Source organism: Pongo abelii, chromosome 1, assembly GCF_028885655.2.
Source record: "Pongo abelii isolate AG06213 chromosome 1, NHGRI_mPonAbe1-v2.0_pri, whole genome shotgun sequence".
NCBI lineage: Eukaryota > Metazoa > Chordata > Mammalia > Primates > Hominidae > Pongo > Pongo abelii.
Genome location: NC_071985.2, coordinates 69,689,125 through 69,711,478, shown reverse-complemented (window position 1 = coordinate 69,711,478; position 22,354 = coordinate 69,689,125). Strand labels below are relative to the sequence as shown.

Here is a 22,354-nt window from a genome sequence, read left to right as displayed (position 1 = left end):
GCTTCGAGAATTCTCTTTGTTCTGCTTAGTGCCCTGCGCTTACTGAGGGGGACCAGTCAGAAGGAGGGGAGGGCGACGTGGACACACAAGCAGGGGCCTCTGTGGAGGGGCAGAGATTCACTCAGAGCCCTGCGGTTTGGGGTGCAGCCCAGCTCTCAAGCGCCCTGGGCCCCCTCGTGGCTCACCAGTGCCTCTCCCAGGGCTGGATTTCCCTCCAGCTGACCCCTACCCCAGACCTCAGATCACAGGCCCTGAAACCTGACCTAGTCACTGGGAGTGGGCTGCCGTGGGGGTCCAGGCTCGGGGTGCACGTTCTTTCTGGGTGGCAGACAGGGCCGCTGTGGAGGTCCAGGCTCGGGGTGCACGTTCTTTCTGGGTGGCAGACAGGGCCGCCGTGGAGGTCCAGGCTCGGGGTGCACGTTCTTTCCGGGTGGGAGGTGGTGCATCTTCAGATGTGGCGCTCCAGCTCTTTCTGTGAAACTCCTCTGGGCTGCTTGGGGCTGCTTCTCCCAGGTGACTTAAGAGGCTTAAGGAGGGCTGTGCAGGTTCATGTCTGGTCTGTGCCCCATGGCCATGAGTTTACCCCAGGCAGAGGTGGGGCGAGGACCCCAAAGAGAAGCTGAGGAGGTGATGTGAACTGTAGAAGGCGAGCAGAGGAAAGGAGTGGGGCCCATGGGGTCAGCCCGGGCGGCTTTCCCGGTTAGCAGGAAGCCTGCGGGATGCAGTGTTCCAGAACTTCAGGCAATCCTGTGACCCATCCCTCTCTAGCCCCGTCCTCTTATCTGGCAAAACCTGGGGAGGGAGCACTGGAATTCCTTTTTCTTTGCCACCAGAGTCTTGAAAAAAGCAGAGCGTGGGGCGGAGGATGACAAAGAATGGGTGGGTGGCAGGTCAGGGTCAACTGCAAGGGGGAGATTGTCATTCTTCAGGCACAGCCACCTGCTCAGCTCCCACCTGTGCAGCTGACATCTCCTTCTCAGTGTGAGGTGGGCCCACTGCTCATGTGGCTCCATCTGCGGGCAGCCTTCCGTTCATCCACCCGGCAGTGCTTATTAGGCCCTTACTTGGTACCAGGAACTGTGCTAGGGGATAGGAGGAAAGGGGACGGCTCTGTGTATGTGTGCGTGTGTGTGGACAGTACCATACACCTGAGTGGGGACTCCAAAAGGGGGTAGGAGGGAGGACACAACGGCGTGAAAAACTACCTACTGGATATGACGTTCACTATTTGGGTGATGGGTTCACTAGAAGCCCAAACCCCAGCATTACACAATACACCCATATAACAAACTCACACAGGTACCCCCGAATCCATTTTTTAAAAAAGTACCATACAAGTCAGAGCACCCTAGAACAGCGCTGCGCAATGGAAATATAATGTCAGCCACTTATGTAATATTTATTTATTTATTTATTTATTTATTTATCTGAGACAGAGTCTCGCTCTGTCGCCTAGGCTGGAGTGCAGTGGCGCAATCTCGGCTCACTGCAAGCTCCGCCTCCCGGGTTCACGCCATTCTCCCGCCTCAGCCTCCCTAGTAGCTGGGACTACAGGCGTCCGCTACCACACCTGGCTAATTTTTTGTATTTTTTTTTTCTTAGTAGAGAAGGGGTTTCACCATGTTAGCCAGGATGGTCTCAATCTCCTGACCTCGTGATCCGCCCGCCTCGGCCTCCCAAAGTGCTGGGATTACAGGCGTGAGCCACCACGCCCAGCCACCACTTATGTAATTTTAAATATTCTAGTAGCCACGCTCAAATAAGAAACAAGTGAAATTAATGTGAACAATAGATTAACCCAATATATTTGAATTATTATTTCTACATATAATTTTAAAATATCTTAATGAAATATTTTACGTTCCTTTCTTTGTATTAAGCCTTCAAAATCTAGTACATGATTCAATTTACAGCCCATCTCAATTCTCACAGCCACATTTCAGTGGTCAGCAGCCACATGCGGCTAGCAGCTGCTTTCTGGGCAGCGAAGTACTGGAGCGTCCCCACATACCCTGAGGTCCAGAGGCCAGCAGCATCAGCATCCCTAGGAAACCCTTAGAAATGCAGAATCCTAGGCCCCAGACATATGGAGTCAGAGCCTGCATTTGAACAGCACCCCAGTGATGATATGCATAGGAAAGTCTGAGGAGCTCAGTGAAAGGCCCCGTAGCAGAAGGAATATTCGTGGAGCATTTGCCTTAGGAGCTTTGCCTATGGGATCTCCTGATCCCCAACAGCCTCTTCTCAGGATAATTATGGGAGTATCACTCCTATTTAAGCACAGGAAAACAGAGGCTCCCGGGGTTTAACTTCCCACAGACATAAAACTCAGATGTAGATGAGAGCCAGGGTTTATGTTCTCTGCAGAGTACCTCCTCAGGTGAGGTCTGGGGGGAAATCCTTTGCCCCCAAAGCTCTCAATATTTCCTCCTTGAGCACCAAAAGTGGCCACAGTTCTAGTGACCTGGTCCCTTTTCTGCAGGTCAGTGTTTTCAAGCAGAAAGTTTTGGTGACCAGTGGCAACCTCTTCATAGTGAACCAGGATGTGAGAAGTGAGAAGAGGCCAAGCAGGGAACCCCCTGTTCTTGGACAATAAAGAGCATCACAATTATGGGGGCTTGCTTGTGCTAGGCCTTGTGCTAAAGGCTTTTTTCCTCCTTTGCCAATGGTATTAGATAGGAATTGTCACTATCCCATTACATAAATAAGTAAATTGAAGCTCACATGGGGTCACACCCAGCAGGCAGCATGGCTGGAACCCACACTGAAGTCTGTCTGGTTCCAGAATCGGGAGTCTGGCCCCTGCCTCACAGCCTGTCCCACACACACCTCCTGGGCCTTCCTCCTGTTCCCTCTGCCCACATCGAACACATTTACATGTTTTGGTTATAAGTCAGTTCCTGAAGGGAAACTGCTGAGTTAGGCTCCTCTAGTAAAAATCTTTTGCCAAGACAATGACGGGGTTGTTTTATAGATTAGCTTTGACACCTGCAGCTATTTAAAATGGAGCCAGGCTGGGCTTTCCACCCCTTCTCCTTACCATTTCTAGCGTCCTCTTCAAGAGCTGAGAAATGGATCATCTGGTTAGAAGCTCTCAGACAGAGCCCTAGGTCAAGCCCAGACAGCGCAACCTCTCTGTGCTTTGGTTTCCTCATCTAGAAAGTGGTTGGAGTATGATGTGATCTACCTGCCTTGTGAGGCTTCAGTGAGAAGGGGTATGGAAAGGCACCTAGTAAGCTGTCAAGCACTATAAAAAATGTTGGTCACTAAGACCATTCTTGGATTTGAGATGCCACTGAATCCTGGAGGGAAGATGAGGAAAGGGGGAAGTGGGGAAGGTGTCAGTTGTGCAGCATCTGGAATCTAAGCTCCTTCTTTACATAAATTTGGAGATTAAGTCAAATCAGAAAACAAACAAAAATGAAGAGAACATAGGTGCAAAGCAGTGTGGGCAGAACAGCTTCCGAAGGAAAAATACAGAATCAGCCCAGCTATACCTTCCTGTCCCCTTTGCTTGGTACAAGCAAGGTGTCTGTTGCCATGACGGAGTGGAGCTTTTCACAAGATAGCTAAAATTTCACCCAAGAAGCAATTCTGGCACATTGACCTCAGCTTGTGGCAGAATTGAAAGAGCAGGTTTCCTCCATCTGCAAAATGGAGAAAACCAAGAACAGTCCATGGCCATGGGGCTCTCTCTATCCCAACTGCATGCTTAGGAAAGAAAAGCTCCCAAAGTCTAGTCTTCACTTAAGAACATCCAAGAGAGTTTCTTGTCCCTTGGTTTCCCCTATAAATGTAAAACAAGGAAAAGAAAAAAAAAAGCAAAATATTGCAGAGGGTATAATCATGATGCTTACTAGGTACGGTGGGTAACAATCTGTGAGTAGAGTGCTATTGTTAACCCCATTTAGTCAAAAGACTGGATTTAATTTCCAGTTGGCACTACAATTTATTAGCTATGTGACCTCAGGGAAAGCAGAAAAGGAACTTGCCAGAATGTATCCAAGTTGGGATTTGAATGCACGTCATCTAAGCCCAGAACCCAAACATTTACTAACCCAGTTCTCCAACCCCTTCCCAACACAAGGAAGACAGGCATCTGGAGAACTTTGCTGACATAATTTTATGGGAATGTTGCCAGTCCTGGAGCAAAGTAAGCTGTGAACTGTCTGCACTTGGCACTCCAGGTCATTGCCTTCCAGGGCCTGTCATGGAGCTGGCATAGATAGATGCCCGATGAATGCACGAATTAAGGAATGATCTAGGTAGACTTTTTATTTTTTTTCTTTTGAGACAGGGTCTCACTCTGTCACCCAGGCTGGAGTGCAGTGGCGTGATCTCGGCTCACTGCTACCTCCACCTCCCGGGTTCAAGCAGTTCTCCTGCCTCAGCCTCCTTGGTAGCCGGGATTACAGGCACCGGCCACCGCGCCTGGCTAATTTTTGTATTTTTAGTAGAGACAGGGTTTCACCATGTTGGCCAGGCTGTTCTCAAACTCCTGTCCTCAGGTGATCTGCCTGCCTTGGCCTCCCAAAGTGCTGGGATTACAGGCATGAGCCACCATGCCCAGCCAGTACTATAGACTTTTGAGAAATAAAGAGAATTAACTCTGAAATTGGAACAAGACTAAACTCCCCAGCTCCCCCATACACACAGCCATGGGATGTGATAGCTTCAGAGATGGGCTTAGAGGACTTGGCCTTGCTGGGTCATGTACTCTGCATGGACCCCTCACCTGGCCATACCCAGGAACCCTTAAATAAGGATTATTTGATGATGCTGGTGATGCTGCAAGGATAAAGCCAAACTACCTGTGACCATATCCTAGCTCTGCTGCTTGCTACCTGTGCAACCTTGGGCACATTACTTGACCTCTCTGTGCCTCATTTTCCTCATCTGTAGAATAGGGATAATGATAGTACCTGCCTCTAAGGATCTGTGGGGGTTTCGTGAGGAATATACGTGCAGCATTAGAACAGGGCTGGCAATGTAAGTGTGAGCCATTGTTACTTTCCGTCTTCCTCTAAGGATCCCAGTGCCCTTTTCTTGTCCTGTTTCTTAGCCACTAACTGAGACAGAATCTTGAGAGTTAGATGGCCAAGTACAGGACCATCTCTTTTCCATATCCCTTAAATTCCTGTGTCAAGGACACAGGGCAGGTTTAAGATGAGCAGTGATGGCCTTCTGATCAGCATCCTGGTGGGGAGAGATCCCTGCAAGGTTCTGGGAAGAGAATGAGACAAATGACAAAGTGGTGGGCCCATGAAAGGCCCTGTGACAAATGACTGGAAGGACTGGGTGGACAGATGGAGAAGAGCAAAGGCCCCTGTCCTTTTATTGGAGAACTCCTTGTGGCTCCCTGAACAAGACAGTGGCTCCCCAGGGGCCGGGCTAAGGGTTGGTCTCCCTGGTTCTCTCTGCTGGGATGAGTAATATGGACCGGGGCAGAGGGTCTATATCAATCTAGCCCAGCAGAAAAATGAATGAAAATTGAATTCCCCAAGGAGAATCGGGGAGCTGTTATCCAGACAGAGATAAATCAAAGGATGCCACAGAGCCCGGGGAAAGCAGGTTTCCAACAGCAGGAGAATAATTAAGGAAACAGTTTCAAAATGCAAATGATGAAAGGGGCTTTGAGAGGAATGAGGATGAGGAGGAGATGATTAGAGCTGGGATGACAGGGAGGGGAGCAGGGGCAGTGAGATTCGTCCCTCAGTGGAGAAAGAGCCTGGGGTTCAGGATTCCTGGCATCTGAGAGTGAACTTGCCTACTCTGTGAAGCTCTTAAGATGGAAGGGTTAGAAGACACACTAGACTGCTGGGCCGAGTGGAAAGAACACCAGATTGAGAGTCAAAAGACTGGATTTAATTTCCAGTTGGCACTGCAATTTATTAGCTGTGTGACCTTGGGCAAACCACTTAACCTCTCTGTTTCCTGATAATCATACCCAAGCCCGGGCATAATTATGAAGATAAAATGAGATAAAATATGTGGAGAAACTTTGTAAAATGTAAAATGCTAGATAAATGTAAGCTATAATAATCATTTTCCTAAATTGAGTGTCTTGCCTCTGAATTGGATCCCCTGACATGTTGGGTTTGGTTTCCAGAAATGGAATGTATAAATGTCTAGCAAGTACTGGATACTTTGTACTGGCTATTGTTCAAGTTCTCTGACAGAACTTGGACCTGAAGAAAGCCACATCACCCCACCACAGGCCCATCCTCTAGTGCTCACCCTCCAACCAGGTCCTGGCCCAAAGGGACATGCCTGGCTCTGAGGAACATTCCCGGGAGGTCACCTGCCAGCCCTGGGTGCACTGTGGTGAGAAAAGCCCTGCTGAGTCAGCTCAGGGATTTTAATCCAAACTGAGTCTCACCCCAAGGGCTTTTCTGGGCCATTCCGTAGTAGAGATTAATGGACTTCTGTGGGATTCAGCCATTCTCCCATCCTCTGGGGGTAGAAAACAGCTTAGCACCTGCTAGCCTCGGTTTTTTCATCCACCAAATAGGTATGATGAAACCATGCATCACTTCCTCATGAAGAATAGGTAGAATTATGCAGGTAGAAGCACTTTGGTACAGTTGCAAACTTTCAATAAATATTAGTTGTTATCATTACTACCATATGCTACTATGTTATTATTATTATTATTACCATCAACAGCAGTCGGCACTAAAATCTGTTTAAGGAAAGCTTTTTGCTAGGGGTTCCTCATTTGCAGATGGGAATGCTGAGGTCCCAGGGGAAGTGAAGTGTCTTGGCTGGTATAGATGCTATTGGAGGACCTTGGGAATGGGACCCGGCTCATACAAGAGGCAAATGCTTTTAGAAAAGCCTCAGAATGGCCGGGCGTGGTGGCTCAAGCCTATAATACCAGCACTTTGGGTGGCCGAGGCGGGCAGATCACGAGGTCAAGAGATCAGGACCATCCTGGCCAACATGGTGAGACCCCCCATCTCTACTAAAAATACAGTAATTAGCTGGGTGTGGTGGTGCGCGCCTGTAATCCCAGCTACTCGGGAGGCTGAGGCAGGAGAATAGTGTGAACCCAGGAGGAGGCGGAGCTTGCAGTGGGCTGAGATCATGCCACTGCACTCCAGCTTGGGTGACAGAGTGAGACACTGTCTCAAAAAAAAAAAAAAGAAAAAAAAAAAAAAAAGAGAAGAAAAGAAAAAAAAGCCTCAGAATGTGGAAAGGGCATTTATTGGCTGAGCTGCCCTGTGTGTGTGGGCATGGGGGTGCAAGGTATGTCGGAGCTGCTGCTTACAGCTGCAAGAACTGAGAGCTAAGCTGACTTTCCTGGGCTTGTCTGCCAAACGACACAGGTGAAAGTGGTATCCCCTGAATCAGTCTTGGGCAGAGAAAAGTCTCCACCACAGTAAGGCTGTTCCTCACCTAGTGACAGGCTAGTGACATGCAATGGGAAAAGGGCAGGACCCCAGCAGGTTCAAATCAGGGAAGCAGGAGCTGCAGAGAGCATTTTTAAAATATAATTTTAAATTATAAAAGTAATTACTATATATGCTTTACATTCACTGCATTTGAATGTTATCTTTTACTAATATTACTGAAAAATAATCACTATACAGAAAATCTGGAAAAAAGAAAAAGGAAAAAATTCCATAGTGCATCTCCCTAATATACCTTTTTCCTAGTATTCTTTTCAATAATATTTTGATATCTTTTCTTACCTTTTCCCTAATATTTTAAAAAGCATTTTATTAGTTTTTTTCTGCTTTATAAAATAATGTGCTCACTGAGAAAACTGAAAAAAGCGAAGAGAACAAAATAAAATATCCACTGTACAGATAACCACTTGTACACTTTGGCATTTTTTTACTCCTATTTTAAACCATTTTTTATTGAGGTAAAATATACATATAATTTACCATCTTTACCATTTTTAAGTGTACAGTGTTTATGCTTTTTTTTAAAAAAAAGTTCCTGAAGTTCATACTGCTTCATATTTTTTTCACATTTCCTAATAAATCTCAAACCCTTTTCTACGTTAAATATTCTTGTTGTATTATTTCTAACTTCATAGCATTCCATTTTACTTAATTTAATAATTTACTGTAACTTATTTACTATCCCCTGTTGTTGGATATTTAGGTTTTCCCTTTTAAAAACCTTATAAACATCCTTGTAACTACATCTTTACAAACATTCTTGATTATTTTCTTTGGATAAATTTCTGTAGAAATTAGGTCAAATCCATCACATTTGTAGCCAAAACGTCCTGAAAAGACATTTCCCCTCTTTGCAAACCCCACCAGGAAATTGTTTTCTAATTTCCCCACAGCCTAACCAACAGTGGGTATTATCATTGCCTTTACATTTGACTAAGATTTTTACATATTTATAATCCTATGCTATTGCATTGTGCTTTTAAAAAAATTAGTATTTCACAAGCATCCCCATGTTATTGGGTTTCATAATTGGTTTCCATGATTCTATAACATACTACCAAACAATTTAATCTACTTCCCTAAGCCACTGTTCTTTTGTTGGCTATTTAGGTTATTTTTCTCCAAAACATAATACTGTAATAAACATTTTCACGCATGAAACTTTTATAAAAAATTCTAGATTTGCGTGGAATAGACACTCAAAAGTACTACATAAACTAAAGGGTATGAAAAATTTATGAGTTTGATACATATTGCCAAATTTCTTTCCAAACGGATGTTAAGAGTTTATAAGCACCCAGCAGTATTGGTGAGAGTGTCCAAGCCCCTTCGCCAATCCTGAACTCTAGGACGCCCCTCCCCCGCGTCGGTCATCTCACAAACAGAAAAAGGTGTGCACGTGTTGTCTTGTCTTGCGTGTTTTTCACTGCAAATGAGGATGGCGTTTCCCCGTGTTTGCTTCCTAGTTATACTTCTATAGAACACATTTTGGTAAACACTAAAAATGTCACTGGGTTCTTTTGCTTTTTTCTTCTTGTGTATATTGTCTCGCGCACGGGAGTCACCTCGCAGGTAAACAAGGGAAGAGATGATGCCAACCCAGTACCAAGACACACAGAAGTCACTGTGACCTCATTGGAGACTAATTCTAAGCAGCGCAGACGACCAGGCCATTCTCCCCCGCCCCATGCTCCTCCCTTAAAGGTGAGCAGGTGTCCCTTGTTTGGAGATGACGCCAGGGGAAACAGCAGGGAAGGTTCTGGAAGGCTGGGGAGGGCACACAGTCCCCCTTCCCGCCTAAGCTGAACCGCACTAGGCTGGAAGGACGCGTCTGTCTGCATTTCTGGAAGGAAATGCCGTGGGGGCTGGGGGCAGGAGAGCGGCTGGGTCTTGGGGCAGACGGGGTGGGCTTCCCGCGCCTGCACCCCGGAGGCGTCGAGCGCCTGATGGAGCGTCAGAGGAGACCTCGTCCCAGCGTTGGGCCTTCTATTTCTGCCAGAAACTCGCGTTGAGGAGAATTTGTTTTAAGCGTTTCTCTCTCTACCTGTCCATGCATCTCGTAAATACAGTAAGCATTGCAAGCCCTTTGGCTGGTTAGCCCCGGCGTCCGTGTGCTCACTGCCGCCCTGCACGCACGAGGTCGCGGATGGTTCAAAGCACCCGCGGTGGCAGCCGGAGAGGCAGAGCGGGCTCTGGGGACCTAAGACAGGGCCGAGCTGGACGACTGGTGGCAGGGCGGCCGGGGAGGCCCCGCCGCCGGGAGGTTTGGGCCCCCTGCCCTGCGGAGCTGGAGGCAAGTGCGGACTCCGGCTGCAGGCCGTGGTCTGCGGGGACGCGCGCGGGGGGCCTGCGTCCCGCCACCTCCGCGCACAGCCCCTGGCCGCCTTCTCCAGCCCGGGCCGCCGCCGCCCGCCGCGTGACTGGCGCGTCCCGGGCCGAGTACGGGCTGTCCCTTGGCCCAGCCTCAGCCAGACGCGGGGGAGAGAGAGCAGGGGCTGGGAAGTGCCGGCAGGAAAGGAATTGGCCAGGGGAGAAGAGGAGGAGGAAGATGGATGGAGTCATCGGTTACGGAGCGCGCTCCGTCCGGCGGAGCGAAGCCGGGGACCGAGAGCGCGCAAGGCGAAGACACAGCGATGCGGCCCCGGCCCGGGCCTCCGCCCCGCCCCTGGGTCCGAACGGAGGAGTGAGGAGGACACGAGCCGCGCGGGCTTGGAACCCACGAAGACCCGCAAACCCAGGGCGCCGCCGTGTCCGACCACCTGCTGCCGCGGCGGGCCATCCGCAGAATTTATACCCAGGGCGCGAGCCCGCCACTGCTGGGCGGAGGCGGAGGCGGGGGGGTGCCGGCCTGCGAGGCCCCGCCCCGCTCCCTGCCGCCCCGCCCCCCTCCGCCCCGCCGGCCTCACTCGGGGCGCCGGGACCCCCACTCCCGCCGGGGTCGGCTGCCCGCCGCCGGGTTGGGGGATGTGCCGAAGGGCGGGCCTCCCTGCGGAAAGCGACGTCACGGCCGCTCCTGCAGTGTGAATGAATCAAAACGCCCGGGTGACCGCGGCCTCCCGGGCGGCCGGCACGCGAAGGGTGGAGGGGGAGGGCGAAGGAGCGGGCGGGGGAGGGAGGAGAGGGAAAAAAGCCAGAGCTGCAGCAACAGCGTCTCAACCTGGGATGTGCACCAACCCCGGAGAGCGAGATCAAAGGGACTGGAAACAGACTGGGGACTGGCGGGGGGAGGGGGCCGGCCAGCCTGTGGAGTCCTCCCAGAGAAGCGGAGGGCCCGGCTTCCACCGTGACTCCAGCGGCCTGCTTGGGGTTTTAATTATTATTTTGAAATTTTTGAATCGAGCTAGAGCGAGAGAGCGAGAGATCTCCGTAGACTGCGACTCGCTGGCTCTCGCTCCGAGATGATGCAGAGTGCGACTGTCCCCGCGGAAGGGGCTGTCAAGGGGCTCCCGGAGATGCTAGGTGTGCCGATGCAACGTAAGACACCCCCCTTTCTCGCTGATTTAATTCTAACAAGACAGCTAGCAGCCTCAGCGCTGCGGGGCGGGCCGGACGCCGCTCGGGGGCCGGGAGGGGCTGGCGGCCGGGGCGCAGAGGCGGTCACAGGGCAGGGGCATCGGCCAGAGTGCGTTTGAGGGGGCCAGGCTCTTGGCTGTTTGGGGCCGAATGTGAACGCCTGTTGGATCATGCTTGAGGCAAGCCGAGTACCGAACCCCGCATCTCCAGCCCAAGGCTTTTTTTGGAACGCTGGGGAGAGTGCTGTTTGGGGACATCCAGGGGTAGGAGCTGTAGGCCAGGCCTGAGGGCGAGGGTGGTCCCCACAAATCTTCTTTCGCCGGCGTGACGGTCAGCGCTTGCAGAACCGCTAGTGCAACTTCACCCCAGCTGGCGGGAAGTTGGAGAGCGCGTCTCTCGCCCCTGGGGCTGGCGGCGGAGAAACCCCGGCCACACTCTTAGTCCCTGCGGCCCGCGCCCCGGGCGTGCGTCCCGGGTGAGTCCCCAGCCGCTACTGCCCGCGGCGCCCGCCGCGTGCGCCGCCGGAAACTGACTGCTCCTTGTGAGGGAATCTGCTCGCGCATTCCAGCTAGCCTAGGAATGCAGGGGAGGGAGAAGCGCCCGCAAGTTGTGAATTCCGGGTTCAGCCTTTGCGCACGCGAGGGCAGGTGCTGAGGGTGGCTCGGGTTTGGAGGGGTAGAGACGGGGATGTGTGGGCGCTTTGCTAGCCTGCCCGCCCGCTTTCTTCCTGCGCCCGAAATTAGCGAGACAGCGGGAGCTTGCGGTGTGTTTATCCCCAAGTCTCTCTCTGTGTGTATGGGTGTGCGCGCGCAGAGATTTTCCCGGAGGGAATCCGTCTCTGTCCTTCACTCCTGAGCGAGAGTCCCCGACAGGGAATCTGTGCAGAGGCCAGAACAGGTGCCGAGTCGTCGCGCGCGCGCGCGCGCGGCGAGCGCCGGGAGAGTCCTGCTCCGGTGGCTCGCACGCTCAGCAGGGCGCCCTGGGCACCCTAGAGAGACCAAGGAGTCCCTCGCCCCGCTTGCCAAGGGGTTGTACTTCCGCCTGCGACTTCTTTAGTGGTGCGGTAGCTACATCTTCGGGGTTTACTTTAAGTAAGGGCCAGTTCACCCAGGGATGGTGACTACTTACAAACTAGGGCGCACTAGCGCGCCCTCCTGCGCCTCGGGTCTCCATGGCAGGGTTTCTGTCCGGCGATCCCTCGGAGGGCAGGCGTACCGTGGGCTTCCCTGGGAAGTTTTTGAGAAGGGACTAGAAAAGAATAGCTTCTTCCAAGCCTATTTAGATTGTTTCTTGGCTGTATTCTACAGTTATTCTTTGCGTGTTTTTGTGTCAACTGCTGGCAAACAGTTCCACGTCTGTGTTGAGCCTTAGGGAGTTTACCGCTAAGATGTTTCCATAGAAGGCATTGGAGATTTACTACTCCCCACACCCCGCACACACGCAGGGACAGAGTGGGTTCTCAGCCCCTGCAAAAACGGAAACAGAAACCCTGCAAAGGTGCACCGAGTCCTTAAGCTGCTTGTAGCTCTGCGCGAGTGAGGAGAGTGCATGAGTGGGGGAAGGGTGTGTGTATGTTACTAGTGTCCTTGGTACCCAGTACGTCTGTGCTCTCATGGCTGTGGTCCGTAGGTGACCTGTCTGTTGGGACCCCAATGAAGGACGATGGTCTCTGCTCTGACGGCCTTTCTTGTGATGAGTGACACTCTGATTGTCTCACTTTTTGCTTCCCTTGTTCAGAGACAACTTTGATGTTCGACGTCAGGGAGTCGCTTTGCTAAAATGCCCAGAACTCACCTTCAGAGCTACAGTTTGCCAAGGCTGAGTCTAGGTTCACACTGTGGAAAACCTGAGGTGTACAAAGGAACTTCCACGCCCCCCCCCAAGGTGGCCCAGGGAGGCAATGTCTAATCTAGAGGGGGTGGTCAGTCCTCCCTTTGTCCGCGTTTTGTGACCTTGGTTGGAGGAGGCATCGGCCAAAATTGAGGGGCCCAGTCCCTGAAGACTTCCGGATCCAGCTTTTATTTCCTCTTGGAATGTGAGTGGATTGTACCCTCCCTTGCAGCACATCTGGCCTCTGGCTGTTAGGCTGTTGGTGCTGGGACCGCGGGATAGGTCCCCATCACCCACATATACACAACTATTAGCTTTCTTGGGACTGGGCCCAGTGGCCTAAGAAGGGGAAAGCTCGAGGGGTTGTGGGGCACACCCTTGGGCCTTCCGGGACAGTAGGCTCTTAAACCCTAGAGGAGGGGAGACAAAAGAAACGCTCTCCCACAGGGGTCCCTCCAGTCGCCAACTAGAAGGGTTTCCCCCTCAACACAGACATGTTCGCCTCTTCATCACACGGAGTCACCACGAATGGAGCACTTGGGGACGCAGGTCTAGGTGTCCCCAAGCTCGGTGCCTTTAGTGTCCTCCCCTCTAGGGGCATTTTAGAAGAAGTGATTTAAATCCAGCTTATTTCGGCGGCAGCTGGATTATTCCTTTGCTTATTTGGGGATGGGTGAGGGGCATACCCTTTAGGAAAACGTTTCCAAATGATGTAATAATTTCTCTCTCATCGCTGGTCTTGCTCCAGACTTGGCCTCTTCCTCGCCACCCTGTCCCGGCCTCCCGCCCCCGCAGGCTCCCGTGCGGACTAGCAGTTCGCGCCGTAGCCCTCCTGGTTTTTTACCGCGCCTTGGTCGCGCGGCCCCCGGTGCGGGCCTCGTCCCGCCGACAGCCCTACAGCTGTCCCTACGGCCCGCACCGACAGCTCGTCCCCGCCACCTCCCTCCGGGCTGTAGGGATGTCCTCACAGCGCCTGACCGGGGCCGTGTTGGGTGCGGGTACGGCGAGAGCCTTCCGAGCCGCCTCCAAAACTCTCTCCCCGGACCTCAGCAGTCCCTCCACGCGTCGGGGCCCTGCTGGCCGGCCCTGCCCTCTGAGGAGACGCGGAAAAGCGCGGGACATATAGGAAGGTGGGGCGTTTTATCCGCCTCGGTTTTGACCCATCTGCCGTGTAATCTCCCCAGGCACCGAGGGAAAGGACGACGGAAGCCTGCGGCCCGGATCGCTGGTGGGAGAGAGGGCAGCCCGCACGGGAGAAGGAGGAGCCCCGCGGGGTCTCGGCTGGGGGTGGTAATTGGAATGCAGGCCTGGGGGTCTCTGTCCCCCTCCTTGTCTCCTAAAATGCTTCCGGCAAGCTCTGGCGAACCCCGAAGCTGTAGGAAAAAGGTATTTTATTTTGTGTTTGGTAGGGTCGGGTGAAGGTTTTCCCTGGGACTTCCCCTCCTGGGGCTCCTCTGGGGTGCGTGGGGTAAATGTCCCAGCGCAGGTCGAGTTGCAGATCCGAGTCCGCGGGGTTGTTGACCGTCCTTCTTGCAGGACATTTCTTAAGGGGGTGAGATGGATTCACTGTCCAAGACAGGAGTTCGCTCAAACGCTGGTGCTGTTCGCTCTTCTTTCCATTCCTGCCTTGTCTCTTTGTGCGATAAACAGACACACACAAATTATATATATATGTTAGATTGAGATTCTATCATATTCCGAACATTCCGATATAGCAGCTGTAGGCACCATAGACCTGCCTCCCTGCGTCGCAAGAATATTCTCAGGCGGGAGACAATTTTTACAGATGAGGTCAGCTGTCCCCGCCGGCCGATTTGGGCCTGATGGGTTGGGGGTTCCGATGTCCTAACTGCTAGGATCCCGTTCCAGCCCCTGGCCAGAGCTGCGCACCACATAGAAGGGAGTTTGGAGAAACCTGGGTGAGCGCGGCAGCGCCCCGCTTGGGACAGCGGATGGCTGAGGACTCCCAAGGGGCGAGAGGGCTCCGGCCTCCTCCTTTCCAGGGCCTTGTTATCTGAGAGGGCGGTGAGCACGGAGGGAAGCTTGGAAAGCCGCTGTCCCAGTGCGCTCCGCATGCGGAATTAACTGTTAAAGCCGGACACAGAGCACGCAGGTGCAGCAGGTGAAGGGCAAAGGTCCGCACTGAGCGGTCCGCAGTGTCCCGGGAAGTCGTAAAGTCGGGACTGAGAAGAAGCAGGACCTAACTCAAGTTTATTTCCTCGCTTGGCCGAGGTCCGGGCTCGCGGAAAACCAGAGCTAGGCGGGGCTACGCAGGGCTGAGCAGGAGTGGCGTCCTAGGGTCTGGGAGCGCGACCCACACGACCTCGCTGCGACCGGGGCAGGGCTCCTCCGCCCCGCAGGCAGATGCCGGCCTGGGTGGCCCGGGGAACAGACGATGAATTCTTTAAATGAGCGTTTGCTGCGCACCCCTGGGCGGCGCACGATCCTGGGCACTCGCCCGGGAATCCCGGGCGTGCTCTGGGTTTTGAGGGGCTCGCCGGTGGAGGTAGATGTGGACAGGGCGGCTGGCCCTTCGCGGATAGCCGGCTTTGCGCTTACTGCGTCCCGCAGCCGTGGGTAAAGGTCGTAGCCCAGAAGGGGGCAAGGGAGGGACCGCCTCTCTCTCCCCGGTGCGCTGCAATAGAGGTTCCTGCGCCTTGGCCCTTGCGGTCCATCTGCCCAGAGGTTCGCGCCCGTTTTCGGAGCTTATTATCTCAGGTAGCCCAGAGGTCCGACTGAGCTGGAATTAGCCAGGCCTGGGACCCCTTTGCTGCCCTTTAGAGTGGTAGCAGGGACTTTTCCAGCAAGGATAGGCGCGGCAGGCGCGAGTGCGGACGGCGCGCCCATTAGGAGGAGGCCGGGTGAAAACCTCTCTTCCTCTCCAGACCCATTTCGTTCCAAGCATTTGGAATGACAAAATTAAACCCCAACCCCGGCGGCTCGAGTCTAATGTGACTGTTTAACCCTGGGAAAGCGATGCTCCCATTTTTGAAGGGGTTCCTCCTCCTCGGAGCGGGGAGGCCGCCGGCGGGTGTGCCCGGCCCGCGCGTTCTGCGGGTGTTCGAGCCTCGGCTCCCCACTCGGTTCCGCAGCTTAGTGGACCTTGACGAGCGCTGGAAACGTGTCAGGCTCCAGAGAGACAGAGTCTCTACCTAGGCGGCTGAGGATGTCAATTAAAATCGACCAGGGAAGGGAGTTGGTGGCACTGTGCGCCGCCGGGGAAGGCGAGGTGGCGCGGGCCACCGGGTGCACCCACCGCACGAGAGGCCGCGGCTGGACTGGGACCGAGCGCATCCCTGTGTCTCAGGGGGTTTGCTTTGTGCAGGATGGGACCTTATTATTTTTAGACAGTGGGGCAAACGTGTCTTTTAAAGGGATCTGAAGGGTGAAACTAATGAAGAAGGAAATGAATTACTAGAAAAGCCGTGGAGGGATAAAACCGGGAGCAGCAGGAAGTTGAAGGAAGGACGACCGAAGCTAGGTGTATCTGCACCTGCCTCTTGACACGCCAAAAACAAAGGGGGGTTAAGGCAAGAATGTAGACTAAATGCTGAGGATTAGGGTAAAGCGAGCCCTCAAGACGTCTCGGAGACCGCCTACAGGGCTGCAAATACCAGGGTCCATTTTTAAAAACCGAGTGCTCCTAGAGGTGGGGTGGGGGTGGGAGAGCCGGGAAACCAGCAAAGCAATTTCTTTCCATTGAGTAGACAAAAACTTGGGCCACAGGGGCATCTTGTATTTTGAACAGTGACCCGATGACCCCGCTGGCCAGGTGTAGACAGCCGCAAGTCCTAAATATTTGCATTGTCCTAACTTCCCAGTTGCCTCGGATTTTAATGCCCTTTCACTCTGCGTTACAGTCAATTAGTGATTACTTAGCACCCACATTAGCAGACTGAAGCCAGAGACCCCAGTGCTGGGAGGAGAGGAGGAGCCGGGGGAAGGAGGATGGGTCTTCCAGTCCTGCAGGGATGGAAAATTAGTTAACAGGAATTAACTGTTCTTTCTATTACCTTGTTATGAAATCTGCTTTGAGCTTCTTGTTTTGGGCAGGCATGGTGGGTATTTAGTGGATTTCTCTGGCTGGGAAACTTGTGTCCTTTTCCTATTGAAGAGTTGTGGATGGGGGGAGGGTAGGTGGAATCGGATAAAGGGACCTTGTGCCTTTTCTTTCAATTAAGGAAATTTTTCAGGAATACAGCTGAGGAGCTTTGGAACGCATAGGGACTTGGAACCAGTTTAGCTGAAGAGAGGACAAAAAGAGTAATATTACCCACTTTGAGAAACCCAGGGTTGGAGACAGACTGAAGCAGCAGTTTGCTGTGGCAGCACCAAATACAGGACTGCATAGACGGCTGAATTTGGAGAGGGCTGGTTGGGGTGCCGTTGAGGGAGTTTTACTTTTGTAACAATGTTTTGCCTTTCTCCCTTCCTGGAATGAGTGTTAACAATACCCATAACAGAGATGTAGGCAAATAGGGTCCACTGCTTTTAGTAAAATTCCATCGCGGTCTGGTGGCTTGAATTTCTCTTTCTCTCTCCCTCCTTCTCCTTCCCCTCTTCCCCCAACTTCTTCTTTCTATCCCTTTCTTCCTTTGCAAAATCTTTGCAGGGAGAAACATGGGATTGTGCAGGAATTCACGGCACAGGGGTTTTACTCGGCGGGGGGGCGGGGAGGGGGGCGGTCGTGTGTCCAGCAGGCTGCACCGTGGTGGATCTATCTCTCTAGGCGCCCTGGGAGGGAAGCACAGGTGTTGGATATAGGACAGAAGCCACCCTGGAGCTGGGCTCTTATTGTTTGTGGTAGGAAGAAATCAACTAAAATTAGATGCCACTGTGAGGTTTTACCTTACTTAGTCCTCAATTTTATAGGATCCCTGATCAAAATGGAGCACAAATCAACCATTTTGAGGCATTGCTTTTGGGAGTAGGTGGACAGGTTGGGTTTAATTGGTGAAAATGAAATGGATTCTCTCTTGGAAAATGGACTTAGGGGTTAACTGTATGAGCGGCTGACTGGAAAGTCGTCCTGGGAGGTGAGTCCTACCTCCTGCTGTAATTTTGGTGGATTTCTTTTTTCAGATCTCCCCACCCTGTTCCCTCTGTCAGTCTGGGTCTAGCCACAGATGTTTTACTGCAGTACCTCACCCCCACATGTCTTTAAAGTATAATTTGCTTTAATTATGATGTTAGGGGGTTAAGGGATTGGTTCTGGGAATAGCTTAATAGAGACAAAACTTGCAGCCAAATTAATTGAAAGTTTCTTGCTATGAGGGAAAGATTGCCAAACATATGGAATACTGTTACAGAGTGAGACATTAGAAAAATACATTGTAGAGATTTAGCAATGATTAAATGTGAAAATGGAGTGGAAATAGATGTGTCTACAACATTTCCATATACAAACATGGATTTGTTTAATGTAATTTTCTGTTTTATTTGCAATTACTGAGAGATTTGATATCCTACTGAAGAATACTAATTACGTGACAATGTATCACCTAGGAGATAATCCCTGCAAATACATATTTACATTGTGTATTTCATTTGTTACTCGACTCCTTATGTTAAAATATCCAAATTACAGCCTTAAAATGATAACATCGAAATTATCTCCAGTTTACTTTTGAATTTGTTCTTTTATTGAAGAGGTTTCTATTTTTGACTAAGCCGAAAAAGAACAAAGGAGATTTTCAAAGACACCCCAAACCACCAAATAAAGCAAACAGTAAAAGTGGGAAGGATTCCGGAAAGCAAGTGAAGGGAAAGGACGGCTTCAGGTGTGATCATTTCTGATGTGAGAAGGATTTTCTGACTTTTTTTCTGGTTGCTAGTCATTTGTCAAGACAAACTAGAAAAAACTAGAAATTAGATAAAAAGACGTGAGTACACTGATGCATTTAAAAACATGTCAGTGGATATGATGATAGAGAATATGATTTACCTTCAATGCGATGCCAATTTTTAAAATTAGAATTTTTCTAATATTTTTGTGGCTGGCCCAGCTCTCTTCAATGTTGCTGTCATCATGAACTACCTTGATGTTCAATGTGCCTTTTCTCTTTATGTTTTAAAGAATTAATGTTGGAATTTTGTGCTTTAGCTGTGTTATGTGATTATTATTAGGTTGTGAAAATCCCTTAAGAGGAATTTTATAAAACCATTTTGGAAAATTCTGTTACAGTCTGTTCAAGATACGCTGATTTGGAATAAGTGAAAATATAAAAACAAGAACTATAAACTGGTCAACAAAAATGAATGTTCCTTAATGACAAAGAGCCAGGGTTGGGGGGCGGCACACACCAGATTTGTCATAGAAAACTGAGTCGTGGGCCTCAGGTTTTCCCTGCGTGGGGACTGCATGGATGAATCAGGCTTTCTTCCTTTGGTCACGATTACCAGGTGATTTAAAAGGGGAATTGTGACCAGAAAACAGGATTTTATCATCAGCGGTGGTGGTGGCTACTTTGAAATGGAACGTTTTATTTTTGAAATATTTATCCAGTAATAGACCTCTTAGTTAATTTAATTTTAATGTAACTATACCTCCGTTGTAAATCTTTGACCTGGACATTTCAGAACTCAGGTATGTGTTTAGGCAGGTGCACGTGCCATAACTTGGTATAGCCTGTGGTTTCACCTTGTTGAGGCATTTTAGAATTAGTTATTCCCAGACTAAATCAATGAGCCCCCCACTGACAGTATTTCCCAAGCCTGCCTTTAGAAAACCATCTTCCTTCTTTCTTACTCAGGGTACCTGAGGCAACAGAACAGCAATGTCTGCAATTTGTTGTTTTCTCTTCCTTACATGTGGGAAAGGAATGGAAAATTTCAAGAAAAACATTTGCATAATATTTCAACTGCATATGTGATTCCTTAAAGCCCCATTTGGTGTCTCCTTTCAGTTAGTAGTCAGTAAAGAAACTTAACAAATACATAAAATTAAACGTTTTTGGAAATATATATTGGCCAAATGTTATTTGAGACAGAGCTCAAAAAACTGCTTACTTCTGGAGGGAAATCACCAGCAAAAAGGTTTTGGGCAAAAATCCCAGATGGAGGTGGCTTTGATTGAGCACAGGTGGAAGCCATCAGACCCAGAGTAAAAGAAGGTTTAGTCCTAATTCGGCCTCAAACTGTGTACCCGTAGGGAAGCCCCTTATTCTCAGAACCTTTTAAACGTAGACAATGAATGTCCGCTTCACAGGGTGTCTGGGAGGAGGGAATGAGCTTGCCAATTTGAAAGTACTTGACCAAGTTCGGAGTGCTGGTGCTCTTAAGGCACGCAGAGACTGGGATCACAGCTCCCATTTCACAGATCACAGCTCCCATTTTACAGACACAGCTGCCCCTGGGAGCACTGCTGGCTGTCCCAAGAGGATGGCCACCCGAGGGGGGAATATTGTGGGGTCTGCAAACAGGGAGACCCGGAAGTGGCTCCCATGGACCCAGCTCCTTTTCTCGAAAGGAGCAAGAAAAACCTTGTCCTGAGCATTAGGCTGTCAAGTCAAAGCACGAAACAAAAAGAACACTTCATCCAAAAGGCAGTTAAAAAGCAAAGGGAGTTGAAAAGCAAAAGCCTCACAGGAGGCACATCAAGCTGGCACATCAAAGTACAAATTTTACAAAATATTAATCTGGTCTCAGAGCATCATTAAATAAACATTATTCCCTTTTAAAATTATTATAATAGAGATAAGGGCTCACTATGTTGCCCAGACTGGTCTCGAACTTCTGGGTTCAAGTAATCCTCTCACTTTGGCCTCCCAAAGTGCTGGGATTACAGGTGTGAGCCACCGTGCCTGGCCTAAACATTCCTATCAGTACAAAGTAACTTAGTTTTAAAAATATTTAAGTAGCACATCAGCATTATGATTCCAATGGAAAGATCTGAAATTCTGACTCCTTTCCCCAGAAAGTTACCTTTTCTTAAATATATTTTAGAAGTCATTGTCAGATATGTTGGCTCTCATATTAGTCTCTTTAGTGGAATTTTTTTTTCCTTTACCCTTTTGATCTTCCATGACGAAAGGGATAGAAAACACCATTTTTCAAATAATTAAAATCGATCAAACAAACACAAAACCTCCGTGAAATGTTTCATGGTGGCCCCTGGTTCCTTGAGAGCAGTTTCTTGGAAATGAAGAAACGTGACTGGGGAATACAAATGCATGATATTTATTGTCTCTTACCAGAGGGGTGTGGGCAGTTTGGTCTGCCACGGATCACATCAGACCTTTTGATCTCTTCCACTTCCCAGCTTTCGGAAACCACTAATGGAGGAATTTGGGGATTTAAAAATGGAATCCAGTTTCTGATGGGCCGCTGTGAAAAATAAGCCCAATGTGCCTCTGTTACAATGCTTCAGGTGCTTTGAGGGCTGGCTATCATGTGAGTTTTAAAAGCTTCCTCGATGAAGAAGGAGATTATGGCTACCGGGGAAGGGTCTGTAGCCATTTCTTATCAAGTAAGAAATAGTCTCTTTTCCTTTGGGCATTTAGATGTCTCTAGGAAAAAAATGCTAGAAGCCCCAAATGTTAATTTGAACCCAATCTACCCTCACCTGGATACATTACAGCAACAGTGAAGTAAGATCAGGCAGTTGTGGCCTCAACCTCCTCATTTTTACCATCCACGTGTTCGAGGAGACCAAGGTCTGGCAAATTTGTCCTCATTCTGCAGAGGAAAGAGTCTGCCAGATCCCTTTTTTCCAGAAAGACTGAGCCCTTGTAATACTGCATTGTCTGCTGTTTATACTCCAGGATCATGTTGATTAAAAAAGAGTGTGTTCAGTCTTCGGAATGCTTTAGAATTAAGGGAGTGGAGGAGAGTTCTGAGTGTTTAGGAGGGGGTTAAGGGAGGGAAAAGGTATATTGGGAAATAATGAAGCATGAAGTAATTTTGATACACTGTAAATATAGACATGCATCTTGTTGGCAACTGGCTACGAGACAGTGAAGGAGAAAGCTAACCATTGGCCTTGGACAGTGGTACTATGAGGGCTTAGTGTTTTACATGCATTACCTGATGTGACCATAACACAGCTACCCCAAAAGAGTGGTATAATTATCCCCATTTTATAGATATGAAAATCAAGGCTCGAAGACATTAAGCAATTTGCCCAAGATCACATACAGGGTAGAGTTAGGATCTGAGCTCAGGTCTGACTGGATCTGGGATTTATTGGCATTTGGAAGACCTAAAGATCCGGAGATCTAAACTCTGATCAGAACAGAAAACTTTCAGATTCTCCCAATATTTTTAAATTTTTGTTTTGATTTGTTTTGTTTTTGTGTTTTTTTTTCTTTTTGTTTTGTTTTTGCTTTTGAGACAGAGTCTTACTCTGTTGCCCAGACTGGAATGCAGTAGTGCAATCATGGCTCACCGCAGCCTTGGACTCCTGGGCTCAAGTGATCCTCCTGCCTCAGTCTGCTAAGTAGCTGGGACTACAGTTGCACCCGACTATGCCTGGCGATTTTTTTTTTTTTCTGTAGAGACAGGGTCTCACTGTGTTGCCCAGGCTGATCTCCCAGTATTTTTGAGCCCTTTCCAAAAAAGTATTTGAAACAATATTTCTACTTCCTTCTGCTTTTCTAGTT

General features: G+C 49.9%; 1 protein-coding gene across 1 annotated transcript in view; it reads left to right on the top strand.

Moving 5' to 3' along the window:
* Positions 1-10,463: 10,463 nt before the first annotated feature.
* Positions 10,464-22,354, top strand: part of LHX4 (LIM homeobox 4) — a 44,636-nt gene continuing 32,745 nt past the window's right edge. The window contains exon 1 of the mRNA XM_002809733.5: positions 10,464-10,886. Within this exon, the coding sequence (XP_002809779.1) occupies positions 10,811-10,886 (76 nt within the window). The 5' untranslated portion in view covers positions 10,464-10,810. The remainder of the gene's footprint in view (positions 10,887-22,354) is intronic.